Source organism: Mytilus trossulus, chromosome 6, assembly GCF_036588685.1.
Source record: "Mytilus trossulus isolate FHL-02 chromosome 6, PNRI_Mtr1.1.1.hap1, whole genome shotgun sequence".
NCBI classification, from domain to species: Eukaryota; Metazoa; Mollusca; class Bivalvia; order Mytilida; family Mytilidae; genus Mytilus; species Mytilus trossulus.
Window position 1 is genome coordinate 24,520,726 of NC_086378.1, and position 21,250 is coordinate 24,541,975.

General features: G+C 38.3%; 3 protein-coding genes across 3 annotated transcripts in view; all 3 read left to right on the forward strand.

Annotated features, from left to right (window-relative positions):
* The first annotated feature begins 695 nt into the window (after nucleotides 1–695).
* The window catches only part of LOC134722435 (uncharacterized), a 33,422-nt gene continuing 12,867 nt past the window's right edge, over nucleotides 696–21,250 (forward strand). The window contains exon 1 of the mRNA XM_063586057.1: nucleotides 696–780. The gene's annotated coding sequence lies outside the window, so the exon portion shown is untranslated. The remainder of the gene's footprint in view (nucleotides 781–21,250) is intronic.
* Nucleotides 17,169–18,287, forward strand: LOC134722433 (uncharacterized). The gene has a single exon (XM_063586055.1). The coding sequence runs from the start codon at nucleotides 17,169–17,171 to the stop codon at nucleotides 18,285–18,287; it is 1,119 nt and encodes a 372-aa protein (XP_063442125.1).
* On the forward strand, nucleotides 19,224–20,099 carry LOC134722434 (uncharacterized). Its single transcript, XM_063586056.1, has one exon. The coding sequence runs from the start codon at nucleotides 19,224–19,226 to the stop codon at nucleotides 20,097–20,099; it is 876 nt and encodes a 291-aa protein (XP_063442126.1).

Consider the following 21,250-nt stretch of genomic DNA (forward strand, 5'->3'; position numbering starts at 1 on the left):
GCTTGTTATAATTTGATACTTAATCTACATATTGGCCAACGAACTATGAGTGCATCGTGTATATAATATTAATATCCCTGTAAATAAATGCTGTGCACGTTTCATCAGAGGATTTCTTTTCAATATTTTTACCTTGAAATACCTTTTATGCATGTGAATACTAGTATACATGTTTAAATGTTACTATTTTCTTTAATTTTTTTTATATATATTTCTAGAAAAATCATATATAAAAGTACCCCTTTGATGTCGCTTTATTGATGAAAATCTATATTTCATAACGATAAATGTGCAATTTATAAAAGGTGTTTTTTAGGACACCGATAATTTAAGACAGCTTGAGAGGGGGATATCATGATTTTCTATTATTCTAAAGTTTTCACTCCTTTCAACCTTTAGTTCCATGCTTTTAATGTTTTCTTTTATTTTAATATTGATGATTTTCAACTAAATTTGAATATCGAACTGACTGCTGGTTGCCGGTTGGATATCACATATGAATATCGAACCGGCTTCGAATTTCGAACTTCAATTTATACATCTCCTAAAGTGACTTACTTGATTCCGGATTCACAAATACGCAATTAATTCGTCTTTCATACTTATATGTATCATTGTCAAATCGGATCTCAAATCCTATTATGACAAATACGCATTTAATTCGTCTTTCATACTTATATGTATCATTGTCAAATCGGATCTCAAATCCTATTATGTTATGTCGTGAGATTTTAGGTATCAATAAGTCAATGGACCAACTCTGAAAAGTCTACATTGAGGGTAAATATTTATACATAATTTTAAATGATTTTACAGCTCCCTTTAAACAAGGGGAATTCAGGACGTGCAGAGATGCAAATCAATGTTTTTGCAAGATAATTCTATTATTTTTCAGTGGATTTTTTTCTGCAGAATTTATGCTTATGAACAAAAGAGATCCACTTGGATTTGAACCTGCAGCTATCGACTGTTTTATGAAAAAAAATCTATAATTGAAAATTTTACAAATATCTTGAAGCTCCATACTGTACTTCAAGTAAAACCACGTATATTAGATGCGGCATAAATTTCTAAATTTAACACCTCAATTATACCAATTTTGCTTTTTTACGTTCTCTATTTCGTTTGTTTGATTTCAACTGGGTTTCCGCCTGGGATATACTATAATCCTGATTTAGAGTTATTTCTCGCAATTTGATTGGCCTATGTTGACGTAATAAATTTCAGTACAAATTTTTATTACGTCAATTGGAATTGTCTCCCTTATAACGTTGACCTAATAAATTATTTTTTTAGTTGCTTTATAGTCTAAATATTTTTCATTTTTCAGTTTTAGATTAATTATATAATTATATTTGGTTGATATTGTCCTAATTATTGAAGTTGAATATATAGATTTGTAATAATTATAACAAAATAAGGATAAATTCGTTACACAGTGTGCAATTGTCCTAGCCTAATACGGAATTTATCGTGTCAATAAAATTCATATCGGGTTTGGATTCGTCTCACCCGATATGAGCCGATAAATTCTCGTATTAGGACAATTGCACACTGTGTAACTAATAATATTTGTGGATTGAATTAGTCTTATTTTTTATCTGGTGGCTGCCCAGTTTCATTTTCATGCTTATGTATATCTGTTTGTATGTGCCAGTCCTAAGTCAGAGGTTGTCTTTTTTTGCTGTCTTTGTTCACAATGTTGTACAGAAATTCGGAATGAGTTTTCTCGTTTGAATTTTTTTACATTTGTAATTTCGGGGCCTTTTATAGCTGACGATGCGATAAAGGCTTTATTTTTTGCTGATTGCTGAAGGTCGTATATTGACCTATAGTTGTAAGTTTGATTTAAAGTTTGGTCTCTTGTGCAGAAGAAGAGTTGTCTCATTGGCAATCATACCACATGTTCTTTTTAGCTCACCTGGCCCGAAGGGCTAATTGAGCTTTTCTCATCACTTGACGTCCGTCGTCCGTCGTCGTTAACTTTTACAAAAATCTTCTCCTTCGAAACTACAGAGCCAAATTAAACCAAACTTGGCCATAATCATCATTGCGGTATGTAGTTTAAATAAATGTGTCCGGTGACTCGGCCAACCAACCAAGCTGGCCACCATGGCTAAAAATAGAACATAGGGGTAAAATGCAGATTTTGGCTTATATCTCAAAAACCAAAGCATTTAGTGCAAATCAGACACGTAGTAAAATTGTTTATTAGGTCAAGATATATCTGCCCTGAAATTTTCAGATGAATCAGACAACCCGTTGTTAGGTTGCTGCCCCTGAATTGGAAATATTAAGGAAATTTTGCTGTTTTTTTTGTTATTATCTAGAATATTATTATAGACAGAGATAAACTGTAAACATCAATAATGTTCAGCAAAGTAAGACCTTAAAAATAAGTCAACATGACCAAAATGGTCAATTGATCCCCTAAGGAGTAATTGCCCTTTATAGTCAATCTTTAACAATTTTCATAAAATTTGAAATTTTTTACTAACATTTTCCACTGTAACTACTAAGCCAATTTCATTATAGATATAGATGATTTTAAGCAGCAAGAATATACAGTAAAGTAAGATCTACAAACACATCACCATCACTAAAACACAATTTTGTGATGAATCCATATATGTCCTTTGTTTAGTATTCACATAGAGCAAGGTCAGCCTCCAGTTTATTTACCCAAATTAAAAGTTGAATGAATACAGATTAAAATGAAACAATATTATTGACAAGCCAGCCAATAATAAATTTGCGATGTTTTTTTAGTTTATTTTGAGAAAATTGTAATTGCCAGAGCTCTAAGAGCAAAATATCATTTCAACTTATTGCTTTGATGAAAAAAAATATGTCTAAATCGTTGCTAACGCCACTCTAACAAAACCTAGCGATGTAAAACTGTTTGTTCTTAATCCTAATGTTAAATTTAAGCCGCTCAAAATAATATGATACATAATACATGTCTGGTTTACATTTAGTCTATAATTATTTTATATGACAAAAAATTAAGGCGGACATGAAGTTTAGACTTATTTAATTCCCTTATTGTCGCACAGCTAAGTTGAAACCCTACATATAAAACAAAACTATAAAATAAGATAAAAGATATATTAAAGTTGTCTAGTGCAGTTCGTTCAGCATTTTTAGACCAAAAAAAAAGAATATGTTTGTTTGCCCTAACCCTCTTACCTAGAAAATAGCATGCGTGCTCCTGATGTGAAAAAGGTGTTTTTTTTAATCAGATAGGCACAAACACTGAAAAACATCTGACGCTTAAATTTGTCTTTGACAAAAAAAAAAGAAAGAAGGAAAATGCTTACCTACCATCTGTGGTCTCTACCTTTGGGTAGGGTTTGGGAGCATGAACTGCCGGGAAGTTTAGAACTTATCAACAGGCTCAATGTGTATATGAGTGAACAGATATATCATGTTATGGAGGGGTATTTGCGAAAAATACAAGTCGAGGGACTTAAATTTCCCGATCCGCTTGGCAAGGGAAATTTTGTCCCAAGACTTATATTTTTTGCAAATACCCCTCCATAACATGGTATATCTGTTTAATTGATTTAAACTCTCTGTACTAGGAAAAGGAAATATTTATTTGAGGACAAGTACTATCATAAAATATACCGGGGGAACTATACATGTACTTATACGCGTTCGCGCTGTCTTTATGTAACGTCATATCCAAAAAAAACAAATGGCGGGAAGATGCTCGCGAGGGTAAAAAAGGAATATCCAAAATGGCAAATACCATGGTATTTGAGGCATATTCACCGGCAGTGGTGAAAAAGGCAGATTCGTTTGAAATGAGGAAAAAATGTTTGAATATGCAACAAATACACTGGCTATCAGCCAATCAAAAGCTGGCATTCTTATATAAGGTGTAATTAATGCGGAAATGTCTCTATCGTACCTGTATCAAATCAATAACACGTAGCATATAAATAACCTCACGGGTAGTTAGTTACCTTGTTATATCGAGGAACGTTTAGGACAGTGATTTTGTCATAATTTGGTTAAGTAAGACATGAATGTGTCAAGTGTTTTTGATGATAAACAATCCCAAAATATTAACATTCGTATATTTTGTTAATAGAGCTTCTGATCATCAAACTCAAGCTGGTAAGTATCTTTGTTTATAGCTAAATTGTTAGTATATCAAAATTTGTATCATATAGTTGATAATTTGATACAGAACAATGCTTGCGTACGTCAAATTTTAAAAGTTGTGGTTCGTTTCTAATGCATAAAGAAAAATGGTGTGCTTACTGTCTCTTTCATCACATATTTCGTTATGATATAAAACTGCGTCAATTATTCCGAAAAAAACTACGTTTGCAAACAATTTTAGATCACAGAAAACTCGGTGTCATGGTTTAGTTTATGTTTGACATGGTTCAGTTATGTGATTCTTGTCGCGTAAGAAGGAAGTGTAACGATAAAAAAAACCACACAACTATGGAAAAACTTCTTAAAAAAATGTTTTATTTGTCTGTTGTAACCTTCAACATGTGCCTGCTCATTAAACTGTTGATGACAATTATCACGCTCTTTTGGGCGAGAACAAGCATTATCTCTCTTATGACAACTTAAAAAGATTCTTGTAGTATATTTTTGCCACAAAAAGGGTCTGAATTTCGTACTTCATAGTTAATTAAAGCACATCTATCGGCGAATTTCGCTGGACAATGTGAACAAATCATTTAGTTCTCGTGTTTTCTCTGGTGGCGTGACAAACATCTAAGATAAAATTTAAGATTATTTTGGCAAACCCTTTTGAATTGCATTTAAAATTTTCATGTAACTTGTTAACATCGTTATTGTTTGAAACTACTTTTTTCAATTAAATCTGTATCAGCTTCAAATATCCCGTCTTCGTCCCCGAGGGTATCACAAGCCCAGTAGTCAGCACTTCGGTGTTGACATGAATATCGATTATGTGGTCATTTTTATAAATTTCCTGTTTACAAAACTTTGAATTTTTAGAAAATTAAGGATTTTCTTATCCCAGGCATAGATTACCTTAGCCGTATTTGGCACAATTTTTTAGAATTTTGGATCCTCAATGCTCTTCAACTTTGTATTTGTTTGGTGTATAACTATTTTGATATGAGCGTCACTGATGAGTCTTATGTAGACGAAACGCGCGTCTGGCGTACTAAATTTTAATCCTGGTACCTTTGATAACTATTTGGAGCAATAGATGAAATTGTCTCCGAAAAAATAAATGAGCCCAATTCGAGTGGTTCGTCTAAAATATGGAGCCATATCATGCTAATTAAATAACAAAACCAACAACAATGAATTTGGCTGCGTTGGTATCCAGTTTTACGCTTAATCTATGTAGTTTTACTAATTAAAAAAGTTGCAATAAACTATAAAATATGAAGTTTTCAACACAGATACCAAAGAAACAGACATTCATAAGTGCGTTATATTGTGAGAGGAAGGGGTTTAAACGTTAACCTTCTGTAATATTTACATTGAATTCCACAGCTTAGCACATCCAAAAACTCAGTCCGAAACCTCGTGACACGAAAAAGTATCTTGTGTCATATCATACTAGACTCAAGCTGGCAGCCACTTTTATCGGCCAATCAAGATAGCAGCCACTTTTTTCCAGCAGCCAATTTTCGTGATATGTCTAAAAACCAAAAAACTGAATAAGACTCAAACGTTCCAAAAATCGCTTAATATTAGTTAAATGCAATCTAACACCGGAAATCGACAATTTCACGGCTTGTACTGGTTCTAAAGGCATTTCATTCCGTTTAAAATATGTATGTGAAGCTAGCGGTCTGTTCGTTATTTGTTATTCGAAAATTGATATTCAATATCATTCCGGCTGCTAGCAGTCGGTAAAATATTCAAATTTAGTTGTAAATCATTAAAAAGCATGAAGGAAGGCTACGCCGGAAATAGTTTTATGACCCCTTCGAGCTGTCGTAAATTTTCGTTGTCCTCGAATATAAACCATTATATAAGTTGCATATTTGTCTTTATTTCACATGGATTTTTATCAACAAATCGACACCAAAGATGTTATTTAATATATATTATATAACAAACAAAAACAAAAACCATCACTTCAGAAACATTATAAAATAAAAATAATAAGTATGTATGGAAAGCCAAAAATACAAAAACAGAAATGTATAGTGAAAACCTACCAAGGACTGCTTAAATAAGGTTAAACCCGGGCGACTTTGAACCTCTGTGGTGGCTAGACGGGCCCGGATCCCAGAAAAATATTTAAGTGGGGAATAGCCTGGGTCAATACCTTTAAAATGAGCTAGGTCCGGTTCGGAACTTTGCCGTAGGGATATGCCGAAATGTACCGAGTGTGTGATTAATAATGAAAATTGGCCATAAGGGCAACTTTGAACCTCTGTGATGGCTAGACGGGCCCGGATCCCAGAAAACTATTTAAGTGGGGAATAGCCTGTGTCAATACCTTTAAAATGAGCTTGGTCCGGTTCGAAACTTTGCCGTAGGTATATGCCGAAAAGTACCGAATGTGTGTTTGGTATGAAAATACGTAAATGAGCAACTTTGAACCTCTGTGGTGGCTAGACGGGCCCGGATCCCAGAAAAATATTTAAGTGGGGAATAGCCTGGGTCAATACCTTTAAAATGAGCTAGGTCCGGTTCGGAACTTTGCCGTAGGGATATGCCGAAATGTACCGAGTGTGTGATTAATAATGAAAATTGGCCATAAGGGCAACTTTGAACCTCTGTGATGGCTAGACGGGCCCGGATCCCAGAAAACTATTTAAGTGGGGAATAGCCTGTGTCAATACCTTTAAAATGAGCTTGGTCCGGTTCGAAACTTTGCCGTAGGTATATGCCGAAAAGTACCGAATGTGTGTTTGGTATGAAAATACGTAAATGAGCAACTTTGAACCTCTGTGGTGGCTAGACGGGCCCGGATCCCAGAAAAATATTTAAGTGGGGAATAGCCTGGGTCAATACCTTTAAAATGAGCTAGGTCCGGTTCGGAACTTTGCCGTAGGGATATGCCGAAATGTACCGAGTGTGTGATTAATAATGAAAATTGGCCATAAGGGCAACTTTGAACCTCTGTGATGGCTAGACGGGCCCGGATCCCAGAAAACTATTTAAGTGGGGAATAGCCTGTGTCAATACCTTTAAAATGAGCTTGGTCCGGTTCGAAACTTTGCCGTAGGTATATGCCGAAAAGTACCGAATGTGTGTTTGGTATGAAAATACGTAAATGAGCAACTTTGAACCTCTGTGGTGGCTAGACGGGCCCGGATCCCAGAAAAATATTTAAGTGGGGAATAGCCTGGGTCAATACCTTTAAAATGAGCTAGGTCCGGTTCGGAACTTTGCCGTAGGGATATGCCGAAATGTACCGAGTGTGTGATTAATAATGAAAATTGGCCATAAGGGCAACTTTGAACCTCTGTGATGGCTAGACGGGCCCGGATCCCAGAAAACTATTTAAGTGGGGAATAGCCTGTGTCAATACCTTTAAAATGAGCTTGGTCCGGTTCGAAACTTTGCCGTAGGTATATGCCGAAAAGTACCGAATGTGTGTTTGGTATGAAAATACGTAAATGAGCAACTTTGAACCTCTGTGGTGGCTAGACGGGCCCGGATCCCAGAAAAATATTTAAGTGGGGAATAGCCTGGGTCAATACCTTTAAAATGAGCTAGGTCCGGTTCGGAACTTTGCCGTAGGGATATGCCGAAATGTACCGAGTGTGTGATTAATAATGAAAATTGGCCATAAGGGCAACTTTGAACCTCTGTGATGGCTAGACGGGCCCGGATCCCAGAAAACTATTTAAGTGGGGAATAGCCTGTGTCAATACCTTTAAAATGAGCTTGGTCCGGTTCGAAACTTTGCCGTAGGTATATGCCGAAAAGTACCGAATGTGTGTTTGGTATGAAAATACGTAAATGAGCAACTTTGAACCTCTGTGGTGGCTAGACGGGCCCGGATCCCAGAAAAATATTTAAGTGGGGAATAGCCTGGGTCAATACCTTTAAAATGAGCTAGGTCCGGTTCGGAACTTTGCCGTAGGGATATGCCGAAATGTACCGAGTGTGTGATTAATAATGAAAATTGGCCATAAGGGCAACTTTGAACCTCTGTGATGGCTAGACGGGCCCGGATCCCAGAAAACTATTTAAGTGGGGAATAGCCTGTGTCAATACCTTTAAAATGAGCTTGGTCCGGTTCGAAACTTTGCCGTAGGTATATGCCGAAAAGTACCGAATGTGTGTTTGGTATGAAAATACGTAAATGAGCAACTTTGAACCTCTGTGGTGGCTAGACGGGCCCGGATCCCAGAAAAATATTTAAGTGGGGAATAGCCTGGGTCAATACCTTTAAAATGAGCTAGGTCCGGTTCGGAACTTTGCCGTAGGGATATGCCGAAATGTACCGAGTGTGTGATTAATAATGAAAATTGGCCATAAGGGCAACTTTGAACCTCTGTGATGGCTAGACGGGCCCGGATCCCAGAAAACTATTTAAGTGGGGAATAGCCTGTGTCAATACCTTTAAAATGAGCTTGGTCCGGTTCGAAACTTTGCCGTAGGTATATGCCGAAAAGTACCGAATGTGTGTTTGGTATGAAAATACGTAAATGAGCAACTTTGAACCTCTGTGGTGGCTAGACGGGCCCGGATCCCAGAAAAATATTTAAGTGGGGAATAGCCTGGGTCAATACCTTTAAAATGAGCTAGGTCCGGTTCGGAACTTTGCCGTAGGGATATGCCGAAATGTACCGAGTGTGTGATTAATAATGAAAATTGGCCATAAGGGCAACTTTGAACCTCTGTGATGGCTAGACGGGCCCGGATCCCAGAAAACTATTTAAGTGGGGAATAGCCTGTGTCAATACCTTTAAAATGAGCTTGGTCCGGTTCGAAACTTTGCCGTAGGTATATGCCGAAAAGTACCGAATGTGTGTTTGGTATGAAAATACGTAAATGAGCAACTTTGAACCTCTGTGGTGGCTAGACGGGCCCGGATCCCAGAAAAATATTTAAGTGGGGAATAGCCTGGGTCAATACCTTTAAAATGAGCTAGGTCCGGTTCGGAACTTTGCCGTAGGGATATGCCGAAATGTACCGAGTGTGTGATTAATAATGAAAATTGGCCATAAGGGCAACTTTGAACCTCTGTGATGGCTAGACGGGCCCGGATCCCAGAAAACTATTTAAGTGGGGAATAGCCTGTGTCAATACCTTTAAAATGAGCTTGGTCCGGTTCGAAACTTTGCCGTAGGTATATGCCGAAAAGTACCGAATGTGTGTTTGGTATGAAAATACGTAAATGAGCAACTTTGAACCTCTGTGGTGGCTAGACGGGCCCGGATCCCAGAAAAATATTTAAGTGGGGAATAGCCTGGGTCAATACCTTTAAAATGAGCTAGGTCCGGTTCGGAACTTTGCCGTAGGGATATGCCGAAATGTACCGAGTGTGTGATTAATAATGAAAATTGGCCATAAGGGCAACTTTGAACCTCTGTGATGGCTAGACGGGCCCGGATCCCAGAAAACTATTTAAGTGGGGAATAGCCTGTGTCAATACCTTTAAAATGAGCTTGGTCCGGTTCGAAACTTTGCCGTAGGTATATGCCGAAAAGTACCGAATGTGTGTTTGGTATGAAAATACGTAAATGAGCAACTTTGAACCTCTGTGGTGGCTAGACGGGCCCGGATCCCAGAAAAATATTTAAGTGGGGAATAGCCTGGGTCAATACCTTTAAAATCAGCTAGGTCCGGTTCGGAACTTTGCCGTAGGGATATGCCGAAATGTACCGAGTGTGTGATTAATAATGAAAATTGGCCATAAGGGCAACTTTGAACCTCTGTGATGGCTAGACGGGCCCGGATCCCAGAAAACTATTTAAGTGGGGAATAGCCTGTGTCAATACCTTTAAAATGAGCTTGGTCCGGTTCGAAACTTTGCCGTAGGTATATGCCGAAAAGTACCGAATGTGTGTTTGGTATGAAAATACGTAAATGAGCAACTTTGAACCTCTGTGGTGGCTAGACGGGCCCGGATCCCAGAAAAATATTTAAGTGGGGAATAGCCTGGGTCAATACCTTTAAAATGAGCTAGGTCCGGTTCGGAACTTTGCCGTAGGGATATGCCGAAATGTACCGAGTGTGTGATTAATAATGAAAATTGGCCATAAGGGCAACTTTGAACCTCTGTGATGGCTAGACGGGCCCGGATCCCAGAAAACTATTTAAGTGGGGAATAGCCTGTGTCAATACCTTTAAAATGAGCTTGGTCCGGTTCGAAACTTTGCCGTAGGTATATGCCGAAAAGTACCGAATGTGTGTTTGGTATGAAAATACGTAAATGAGCAACTTTGAACCTCTGTGGTGGCTAGACGGGCCCGGATCCCAGAAAAATATTTAAGTGGGGAATAGCCTGGGTCAATACCTTTAAAATCAGCTAGGTCCGGTTCGGAACTTTGCCGTAGGGATATGCCGAAATGTACCGAGTGTGTGATTAATAATGAAAATTGGCCATAAGGGCAACTTTGAACCTCTGTGATGGCTAGACGGGCCCGGATCCCAGAAAACTATTTAAGTGGGGAATAGCCTGTGTCAATACCTTTAAAATGAGCTTGGTCCGGTTCGAAACTTTGCCGTAGGTATATGCCGAAAAGTACCGAATGTGTGTTTGGTATGAAAATACGTAAATGAGCAACTTTGAACCTCTGTGGTGGCTAGACGGGCCCGGATCCCAGAAAAATATTTAAGTGGGGAATAGCCTGGGTCAATACCTTTAAAATCAGCTAGGTCCGGTTCGGAACTTTGCCGTAGGGATATGCCGAAATGTACCGAGTGTGTGATTAATAATGAAAATTGGCCATAAGGGCAACTTTGAACCTCTGTGATGGCTAGACGGGCCCGGATCCCAGAAAACTATTTAAGTGGGGAATAGCCTGTGTCAATACCTTTAAAATGAGCTTGGTCCGGTTCGAAACTTTGCCGTAGGTATATGCCGAAAAGTACCGAATGTGTGTTTGGTATGAAAATACGTAAATGAGCAACTTTGAACCTCTGTGGTGGCTAGACGGGCCCGGATCCCAGAAAAATATTTAAGTGGGGAATAGCCTGGGTCAATACCTTTAAAATGAGCTAGGTCCGGTTCGGAACTTTGCCGTAGGGATATGCCGAAATGTACCGAGTGTGTGATTAATAATGAAAATTGGCCATAAGGGCAACTTTGAACCTCTGTGATGGCTAGACGGGCCCGGATCCCAGAAAACTATTTAAGTGGGGAATAGCCTGTGTCAATACCTTTAAAATGAGCTTGGTCCGGTTCGAAACTTTGCCGTAGGTATATGCCGAAAAGTACCGAATGTGTGTTTGGTATGAAAATACGTAAATGAGCAACTTTGAACCTCTGTGGTGGCTAGACGGGCCCGGATCCCAGAAAAATATTTAAGTGGGGAATAGCCTGGGTCAATACCTTTAAAATGAGCTAGGTCCGGTTCGGAACTTTGCCGTAGGGATATGCCGAAATGTACCGAGTGTGTGATTAATAATGAAAATTGGCCATAAGGGCAACTTTGAACCTCTGTGATGGCTAGACGAGCCCGGATCCCAGAAAACTATTTAAGTGGGGAATAGCCTGTGTCAATACCTTTAAAATGAGCTTGGTCCGGTTCGAAACTTTGCCGTAGGTATATGCCGAAAAGTACCGAATGTGTGTTTGGTATGAAAATACGTAAATGAGCAACTTTGAACCTCTGTGGTGGCTAGACGGGCCCGGATCCCAGAAAAATATTTAAGTGGGGAATAGCCTGGGTCAATACCTTTAAAATCAGCTAGGTCCGGTTCGGAACTTTGCCGTAGGGATATGCCGAAATGTACCGAGTGTGTGATTAATAATGAAAATTGGCCATAAGGGCAACTTTGAACCTCTGTGATGGCTAGACGGGCCCGGATCCCAGAAAACTATTTAAGTGGGGAATAGCCTGTGTCAATACCTTTAAAATGAGCTTGGTCCGGTTCGAAACTTTGCCGTAGGTATATGCCGAAAAGTACCGAATGTGTGTTTGGTATGAAAATACGTAAATGAGCAACTTTGAACCTCTGTGGTGGCTAGACGGGCCCGGATCCCAGAAAAATATTTAAGTGGGGAATAGCCTGGGTCAATACCTTTAAAATCAGCTAGGTCCGGTTCGGAACTTTGCCGTAGGGATATGCCGAAATGTACCGAGTGTGTGATTAATAATGAAAATTGGCCATAAGGGCAACTTTGAACCTCTGTGATGGCTAGACGGGCCCGGATCCCAGAAAACTATTTAAGTGGGGAATAGCCTGTGTCAATACCTTTAAAATGAGCTTGGTCCGGTTCGAAACTTTGCCGTAGGTATATGCCGAAAAGTACCGAATGTGTGTTTGGTATGAAAATACGTAAATGAGCAACTTTGAACCTCTGTGGTGGCTAGACGGGCCCGGATCCCAGAAAAATATTTAAGTGGGGAATAGCCTGGGTCAATACCTTTAAAATGAGCTAGGTCCGGTTCGGAACTTTGCCGTAGGGATATGCCGAAATGTACCGAGTGTGTGATTAATAATGAAAATTGGCCATAAGGGCAACTTTGAACCTCTGTGATGGCTAGACGGGCCCGGATCCCAGAAAACTATTTAAGTGGGGAATAGCCTGTGTCAATACCTTTAAAATGAGCTTGGTCCGGTTCGAAACTTTGCCGTAGGTATATGCCGAAAAGTACCGAATGTGTGTTTGGTATGAAAATACGTAAATGAGCAACTTTGAACCTCTGTGGTGGCTAGACGGGCCCGGATCCCAGAAAAATATTTAAGTGGGGAATAGCCTGGGTCAATACCTTTAAAATCAGCTAGGTCCGGTTCGGAACTTTGCCGTAGGGATATGCCGAAATGTACCGAGTGTGTGATTAATAATGAAAATTGGCCATAAGGGCAACTTTGAACCTCTGTGATGGCTAGACGGGCCCGGATCCCAGAAAACTATTTAAGTGGGGAATAGCCTGTGTCAATACCTTTAAAATGAGCTTGGTCCGGTTCGAAACTTTGCCGTAGGTATATGCCGAAAAGTACCGAATGTGTGTTTGGTATGAAAATACGTAAATGAGCAACTTTGAACCTCTGTGGTGGCTAGACGGGCCCGGATCCCAGAAAAATATTTAAGTGGGGAATAGCCTGGGTCAATACCTTTAAAATTAGCTAGGTCCGGTTCGGAACTTTGCCGTAGGGATATGCCGAAATGTACCGAGTGTGTGATTAATAATGAAAATTGGCCATAAGGGCAACTTTGAACCTCTGTGATGGCTAGACGGGCCCGGATCCCAGAAAAATATTGAAGTGAGGAATAGCCTGGGTCAATACCTTTAAAATGAGCTAGGTCCGGTTCGAAACTTTGCCGTAGGTATATGCCGAAAAGTACCGAATGTGTGTTTGGTATGAAAATACGTAAATGAGCGACTTTGAACCTCTGTGGTGGCTTGACGGGCCCGGATCCCAGAAAATATTTAAGTGGGGAATAGCCTGGGTCAATACCTTTAAAATGCGCTAGGTCCGGTTCTGAACTTTGCCGTAAAGATGTTCTTTGGAGTTCCGAATTTTTTATTGTTGAAGAATCTCCAAAATTGCGTTGTGTTTTCTATTTACGTTTGATTGTCGTGATAGGTATTGCATTATACAATAGCCAGACTATCTATAGCAATACAGTTACAATTTATCATATCATAATGTTTGTACTTCGTGTTTTCCGACATTCTGGGGGCCGAGAAAACTGCAATATGTAACGAAAAATTATAAGAAAATGTAAATTCACAATTATATATACTGGTCAACAAAAGAAACGATACAAGACTTTTTTTCAAATTAAAGATAAAAAAAAAATTTTTTTCCTTTCGTAACGTTTTTTTTCCGATTTTTTGTTTTTTACAAAATTTACATAACACGACAATTTAAAAAAAAAAAGTTCTAAATAATGATGCCAACCTCTTATTTAAAGGTAAAGACAGTGTTTGCCATCAAGTTGTTTTTAAAAATCATACAGTTTCTTCGTTTATTTGTTAAGCAAAGTTTGTCCCCACGAGAAATCGTTAAAATGTATACATTATCAACTGATTTACCATAGACAGTATGTGTAAAGTGATATTTAAAAAGCGGTAACAATCTTAAAACTTATCCGAAAGGTTCCAAATTTATTGTGTGTTGTTTTCATATACAAAGCATTGATTTGAGACGAAAATAAAAATTTCCTTTTGCATTTTTCGAGATTTAAAAAAACACTTTTTTTCCCAAAAATTTGATAAAACAATATTTCAACCCATTACTTACAACATGAACATTACTTGATTAGCATATTGAATATTTTTAAACAAACCTGAAATTTTATTTAAAACTTAGAAAATTATGTGTCGATTTTTTATTCAACTTTCCGCAAAACTAATTTGCACCCTACGATCGTTTACACTGAATTTCGATGCTTTCCGACAAGTTTTGATTTTCATTATCACATGTGAATACATTGCAAATGAAAGCTTTTTAAAATAGTGCATCTCATTTTTTTTTATATTTAATACTTTTTGATAAATTTTATTTCAAAGTCGTGTATCGTTTCTTTTGTTGACTAGTATAGATAAAAAAAAAAAAAATAATGTCCATTTCAAATTAATTAATCTAATTCCTTAACCTTAACTGATCTAACTGATCAAAAGTTTATCTCATAGTCCATTCATAGATATTTCTTCTGCTACATACGATAGTTTCACTAAGCGGTAATTTTCTTTATGCGTTGATAGTTCCTTTTCTGTATTTATTTGGCTTCTACCAGTTGATGGTGTGTTTGTTTAGACGGTCTAGGTAGCAAGTTAATTCCTTGGAAACTTTCCTCAAATGGGTTCATGTGCGATCTACTTTGTACGAGCCATTGCGATGGGTCTGCTGGTCTTCTTTAGGCAACGGTCGTACCTCAAGGTACTTCATCTGGATGGTCATGTTTCCATAGCAACTTTGCCGTGTACTTTCTTTTTTCGCTGTCAATAGCTGTGTCTGGTCTTCAATGACGTTTACCGGAGCTGTAGATGTTGGCAGATGGTTGGTGTTTCTATTGATTGGTCTTGATATTAAATATCCGATCTTTGACTGTACAGCGGTGGATCCTTTTCCTGTGATAACTCTGTCCTCGATAATTTACCAGTAGTAGTCGGCTCCTATGAGTAAATCAATTTCGAAACGTTCTGTACTTAAGTTTAAGTCCTCTCAAATGGGGCAAGTTCCTTGTAGTCTGTGAAATCTTGTTTTGAATCGGAACGGCAATCTCTGGAACATTGAGTGTGTCGATATGGACTTTTTCTGGTGCAGTTGCTGCTTTCAGGAGAATGTCTTACTCTAGTCTCGTTTGGTGTTTCAACTACTTTAATTGCTGACTGTTGTATTGTAGACTGCGGTGTCATTCCTGGAATTACCTCTTTTCCTTTACATATGCTAGTATGATGCATTCCGTTACATTTTTTGCACCGTTTAGTAGACTGGCATGCGGCCACTTGGTGTGACCCTTGTCAGTTAAAGAATAACTGTTTCTGTTTTACAATTTGATTTCTTATGTTTGCGTCTGTTATTTCAGGGCACTCCGTCAGATAGTGCCCACCTAAACAAAAAAAACATGTATGTGTATTTACATTCTTACGTGTGTCTGTGAATTTGCTGTTGTATGAATGTGATTGCGTATCCATAAAAAAATGCAGTGGCGTACAATATGTCTGAATCCATGACTCCTTCGCCAGCTTCAAGTATTTCAATCTCTTTAGTTATTGATTTTCGTAGCTTTTTCAATATCAAATTATATCTCCCGTGTTCTCTGGCATTAGATTTTCTTATATCAATTGGTAACTTGTCCAAAACTACAGGTACCAAAAGCGAACCATACATTTCAGGTGTTTGACAAAGTGACTTTAATCCTCGCACATATGATTCAAGTTTGTCTCCGTTAGACCTCATGCTAAATGCATCATTTGTCGGTGCGGGTAAGCTCATGAGTAATTTCATGTAAGCATTAAAAAATTTGTGTGGGTTTCATAATCTCTCTCTTAGCAAACAAACGGCTGTCTTATAATTGGCATGCGTAAGCGCAAATCCTGCTATGGTTAGGCGGCGGCGGACCAGTAAAGTTGCGTGATTGATTTCCGGTAGGATTTTCTTCTAATGGAATTCGTTCTCTAGTGTTTAGCGTGTAAACGGCTGATGTGTTAGTATTAATAGCGTTTGATGTAGATATATAGCATTCAGCATTAGCGTTCATTGTTGACTTTTCTTTTAAATTAGAAGTATTGTTGGAGGATTTGATTGTTTGCTTAAGTTTTCGTATTTGCCTTAGTGTACTCTCTAAATTAAACATATACTCATCCGAGTCTGTAATTTATTGTTCAATGTGATCCTCGTGTTGGACTTCTTTCATCTTCTCGTTTAAATAATGAATAATCTTCATTTTCGTGGTTACGGCATACTTTGAATTCCTTGAATTCCTCCATTTTAACGTTTTCAGGATGTTGTGAAATAGTTATAGTGTCTTTATACTCTTTTATTTGTTTACGTTTTACCGCCATTTACGTAACAATAGGCCCACAACGTCGTCACTTGCCGACGTCTCTCTTGTATATCATAGACTAGTAAAGCTTTCGAACATTGAAGACGCTTTTGTGTTTACTTATATCGATACGTCCAAAACATTGGTGCCGTGACCAGGAAATTGAACACTAACAGTAATAATCAATCAACGTCATCGATTATGAACATTTTGACCCCACACAGACTAGAAGAATATGAAATACATAAATTTTGGGAATCCATAGGAACAGAAACAGACAGCGGAGTGAAAGCGAAAACAGACTTACAAGAAATGACCACTTACCAAGAGAATAACATTCATTTAAAAGACAATAGGTACATCGCCCAAGTTCCCATGGAAACAGGAACATCCGGAGTTGCCGAGCAACGAGATGATCGCCAGAAAGAGAGCATACAACGTAATAAACCGACTTGCTAAAGAACCAGAGATGCTTAAGATATACGGTAACATAATCAACGACCAACAAAATCGAGGTTTAATAGAGAAGGTGGAGACCCCGGATGAGACTACTAATCGAATACATTATATTCCGCACCACCAAATGAAAAAAGATTCATCGACTACACCAATACGTATAGTATGTGATTGCAGTTGTCGTCAAGATTCAGAATCACCCAGCTTAAATGATTGCCTTTCTTCTACACCGCCGCAGCTTAATAAGCTAACAGATATACTTACAAGATTCCGCTACGGGAAGTACGCCTTAACAACTGATATTGAGAAAGCATTCCTCCAGATTGGACTACACGAAGAAGACCGCGATTCCACCCGATTTTTCTGGCTTAGAGATCCAAGCAACCCCAAGAGTGAACTTGAGACTTACAGATTCAAGGTATTTTTATTCGGAGCGACATGTTCGCCATTTATTCTTAACGCGTCATTACTGAAACATTTATCAACGGTTACAAGTGCTACAGTTGAGATACTCAAGCGAGATTTGTATGTAGACAACGTACTTACAAGTGTTAATACGGAAGAAGCCGCCTTAAATTTCTTTGAAAAATCTAGAGAACTCATGACAAATGCAGGATTTAATTTGAGAACATGGAAGTCAAAAAGCAATCAACTTAGCAACGAAGCTACAAAGGCAAACGTACTTGATACGGATATCGAGACGAAAATTCTTGGGATGCGTTGGGATGCGAAGTCAGACATACTGACATTTGCGAAATTAAATGAAGATCGTATAGATATTGATGATTCACAAGCGACAAAGAGAGAAATATTGAGTAAATCATCGTCAATTTACGACCCACTCGGAATTCTTGGACCAGTGACCGTAAGAGCTAAGCTACTGGTACAAACATTATGGAAAGAAGGATACGATTGGGACCAGGTGTTGCCTAGCAACATAGTTAAATCATGGTATGAAATTTTAGATGACATCCGAGATGTAACAGTTAATACGAAAATCGCACGACATTATTTCAACGATCAAAATGAGAACGAAAGCAACGAGAAAATCACATTACATGTCTTTGTTGATGCCAGCCAACGCACTTATGGAGCCAGTGCCTACTTGTGTAAAGGAAACACTTCTTTTTTCGTAATTGCAAAAAACCGGATCGCTCCGCTCGCCAAAATGACATTACCAAAGCTAGAATTGATGGCTGCAGTAATAGGAGCTCGAATGGCTAAAAACCTCACAAAAAACCCTTAAGCCACAACGCACAGTACTATGGGGTGACAGTCAGATCGTTCTGCACTGGATTTCGTCTTTAAAATCATTTGGAAGATTTGTTCAGAATCGTGTGCTAGAAATTAAAGAAACGACACAAAATTACGACTGGAAATACGTACCAACAGAATCAAATCCAGCCGACCTTCAAACTCGAGTAATATCATCAATGCAATTCAAAGAATCGACTTTGTGGATGCAAGGACCGTCATGGATATCAGATGAGAACAGTTGGCCTACATGGACCCCACAAGTTTAACAAGAGACTATTTTGTTAACGACAACAGATGACAGCAAAAACATGAAACCGTGTGTATTAAATGGAATTTCGAAAATAATCGACCTATCAAGATTCTCGTCATTGAACAAGTTACTACGAGTTACATGCTACGTGCTTAAATTTGTGAGTATATGTAAAAGTAAGCGACCGTATAACTTGAGGAAATATGCTAGACACGGAAAAGATATTACGAAAGATGAAATTGACCGCGCAACTAGTACATGGATTACAGATATTCAAATGAAAAAATCAGTAATGAAAAGCAGCAACTCGCAAACCCGTCACATGACAAGAATCTACCGTTAGTAAGACAACTGCGCTTGTTCATATATACAGAAGGTGTCATTCGATGCGCCGGGCGCATACACAATTCACAGTTAGACGACTCCGCGAAGATTCCAGTGTTACTACCGAAGAAAAATGAATTTACGGACTTAGTTATATTGAACGCGCACCTGCAGATGTTACATTCTGGTGCTGGACAGACAATTACGCAAATCCGCCAATCGTATTGAATACCTTCCATTAGACAATGCGTTAACCACATCGTACAGAAATGTGTAAAGTGCCGAAAAGTGACCGGAAAAGCATTTCCACAGCAAATTTCGCCTCCGCTACCCAAGGATAGAGTCACCGATATGATACCGTTTACGACAACTGGTGTTGATTTCGCTGGACCGCTATTCGTTAAAGACAATGGACTTGTTACAAAATCGTATATTTGCCTATTCACATGTGCTTGCATTCGTGCCGTACACCTAGAACTTGTTACAGATATTACAATCGAATCATTCAAATTAGCGTTTAGACGATTCGTTAGTAGGAGAGGAATTCCGAGTACTGTGTATTCCGATAATGCACCAACCTTTGGTTCCGCCTCACATGACATTCTGAAGGAAATGAACATTCAAATTAATTGGATATTTATACCAAAAGCAGCACCGTGGTACGGTGGATGGTTGAAGAGACTAGTTGGAATAACGAAAACAACATTGAAAAAAGTGCTCGGAAAATCACAAGTAAATTCTGACGTATTACGATCAATTTTGATAGAAATTGAACGTGTAATCAACGATCGTCCGATTACGTTTGTATCGTCCGACATCCGAGATCCAGAGCCGCTTACGCCGTCACATCTGCTACAGGGAAGAACATTATCACAAACGAACAATTCTGATTCAGAGGACAATAATTTTAATTTAGATTTCACAGAGGCAAACAAACGTTTTAATCATAAAGTAGCTTTGATTGAACACTTTGCAAAACGATGGAGAATGGAATACCTCACTGGATTAAGAGAATTTCATCGCGTCGCGGGAGACAAAAGCGCACATGTGAAAATCGGTTCCGTCGTACAAATCATGGACAATTCACCGAGAATGATGTGGAAACGAGCAGTTATAGAAGATTTGATCACCGGAAAAGATGAAGTCGTAAGAGGAGTCAAAATTCGGACATCAAATGGACTGATTACCACGAGACCAATTGTGAATGTGGTGCCATTGGAAATATGAACTACAATTGTTAAAAGTGTTTTTTCAATACCCCTTTTTATGAACAAAATATGAACAGTAATTGCATTTTGCGGCCCCCAGAATGTTGTGAATTAGTTATTGTTTTTTCATACTCTTTGATTTGTTTAACGTTTTACCGCCATTTACGTAACAATAGGCCCGCAACGTCGTGACTTGCCGACGTCTCTCTTGTATATCATAGACTAGTAAAGCTTACGAACATTGAAGACGCTTTTGTGTTTACTTATATCGATACGTCCAAAACACAGGACTTTCCTTTAGCTCCTCAGATTTGATCCAAAGCTTCGTCGCGTTAAGGTTACAACGTTACTATAGCGTAATGTTTGTATTTCGCGTATTTTCCTACATGATTTTTATGGAGAGTATGTTAAGGCACAACTTTAATCCCCAATAGAGGTCAGAATTGCCATGATCCCAGAAAAATATTAAAGCTCGGAACTTTGCGGTAAGGACATACTAAGAAGTACCGAATATGTGGTTTGTAAGTAAAATACGTTATATATTTCGGAACCACTGTAATGGCCAGATGGCTCAGGATTATATAGAAAAGAGTGGTGAATAGTCTAGGTTAATACCAGTGGTGTAGAATAGAGAGTGCTGCCACACTTTCAAATTTAGTAACTAACAGTGAACGTGAAAGAAGGAAGGTGACAGTGAAAAAGAAAGTGACGTCATTTTAGTAAGTAAAAGTAATGACGTAACATTATATAGGTAAAATAGTGTCATGGTGTAAAAGTTACAGTAGTGTGATTTAAAACTGTTGAATAGGAGTAAGGTGTGTAAGGGTAAGGAAAGTTAGGGTTAGAATTTAAATAGAAGTACGTAGTGGTGTTTTTTTAAATCGAAAAAAAAAATCCAAAATATAGAAATATTTTTAAAAGTATTGAGATTACGATGGCATCTTATAACCAATATCATTTCATTGATCTGAATACCTTTGACACAAAAGAAAAAACAAAAATGAAGGGACCTGCAAACAAGTGAGGTGAACCAAATTATATAGATTACAAGTGTGGATGGAATATTTTGTGATAGTTACCTACTAATCTTGAAGTCAAGAAAGTGGGTTAAAAGTAAGGTGTGGCTTGAAGTGGGTTGTATTACGAAACGAGAAGGGCCGTTTATCAGAA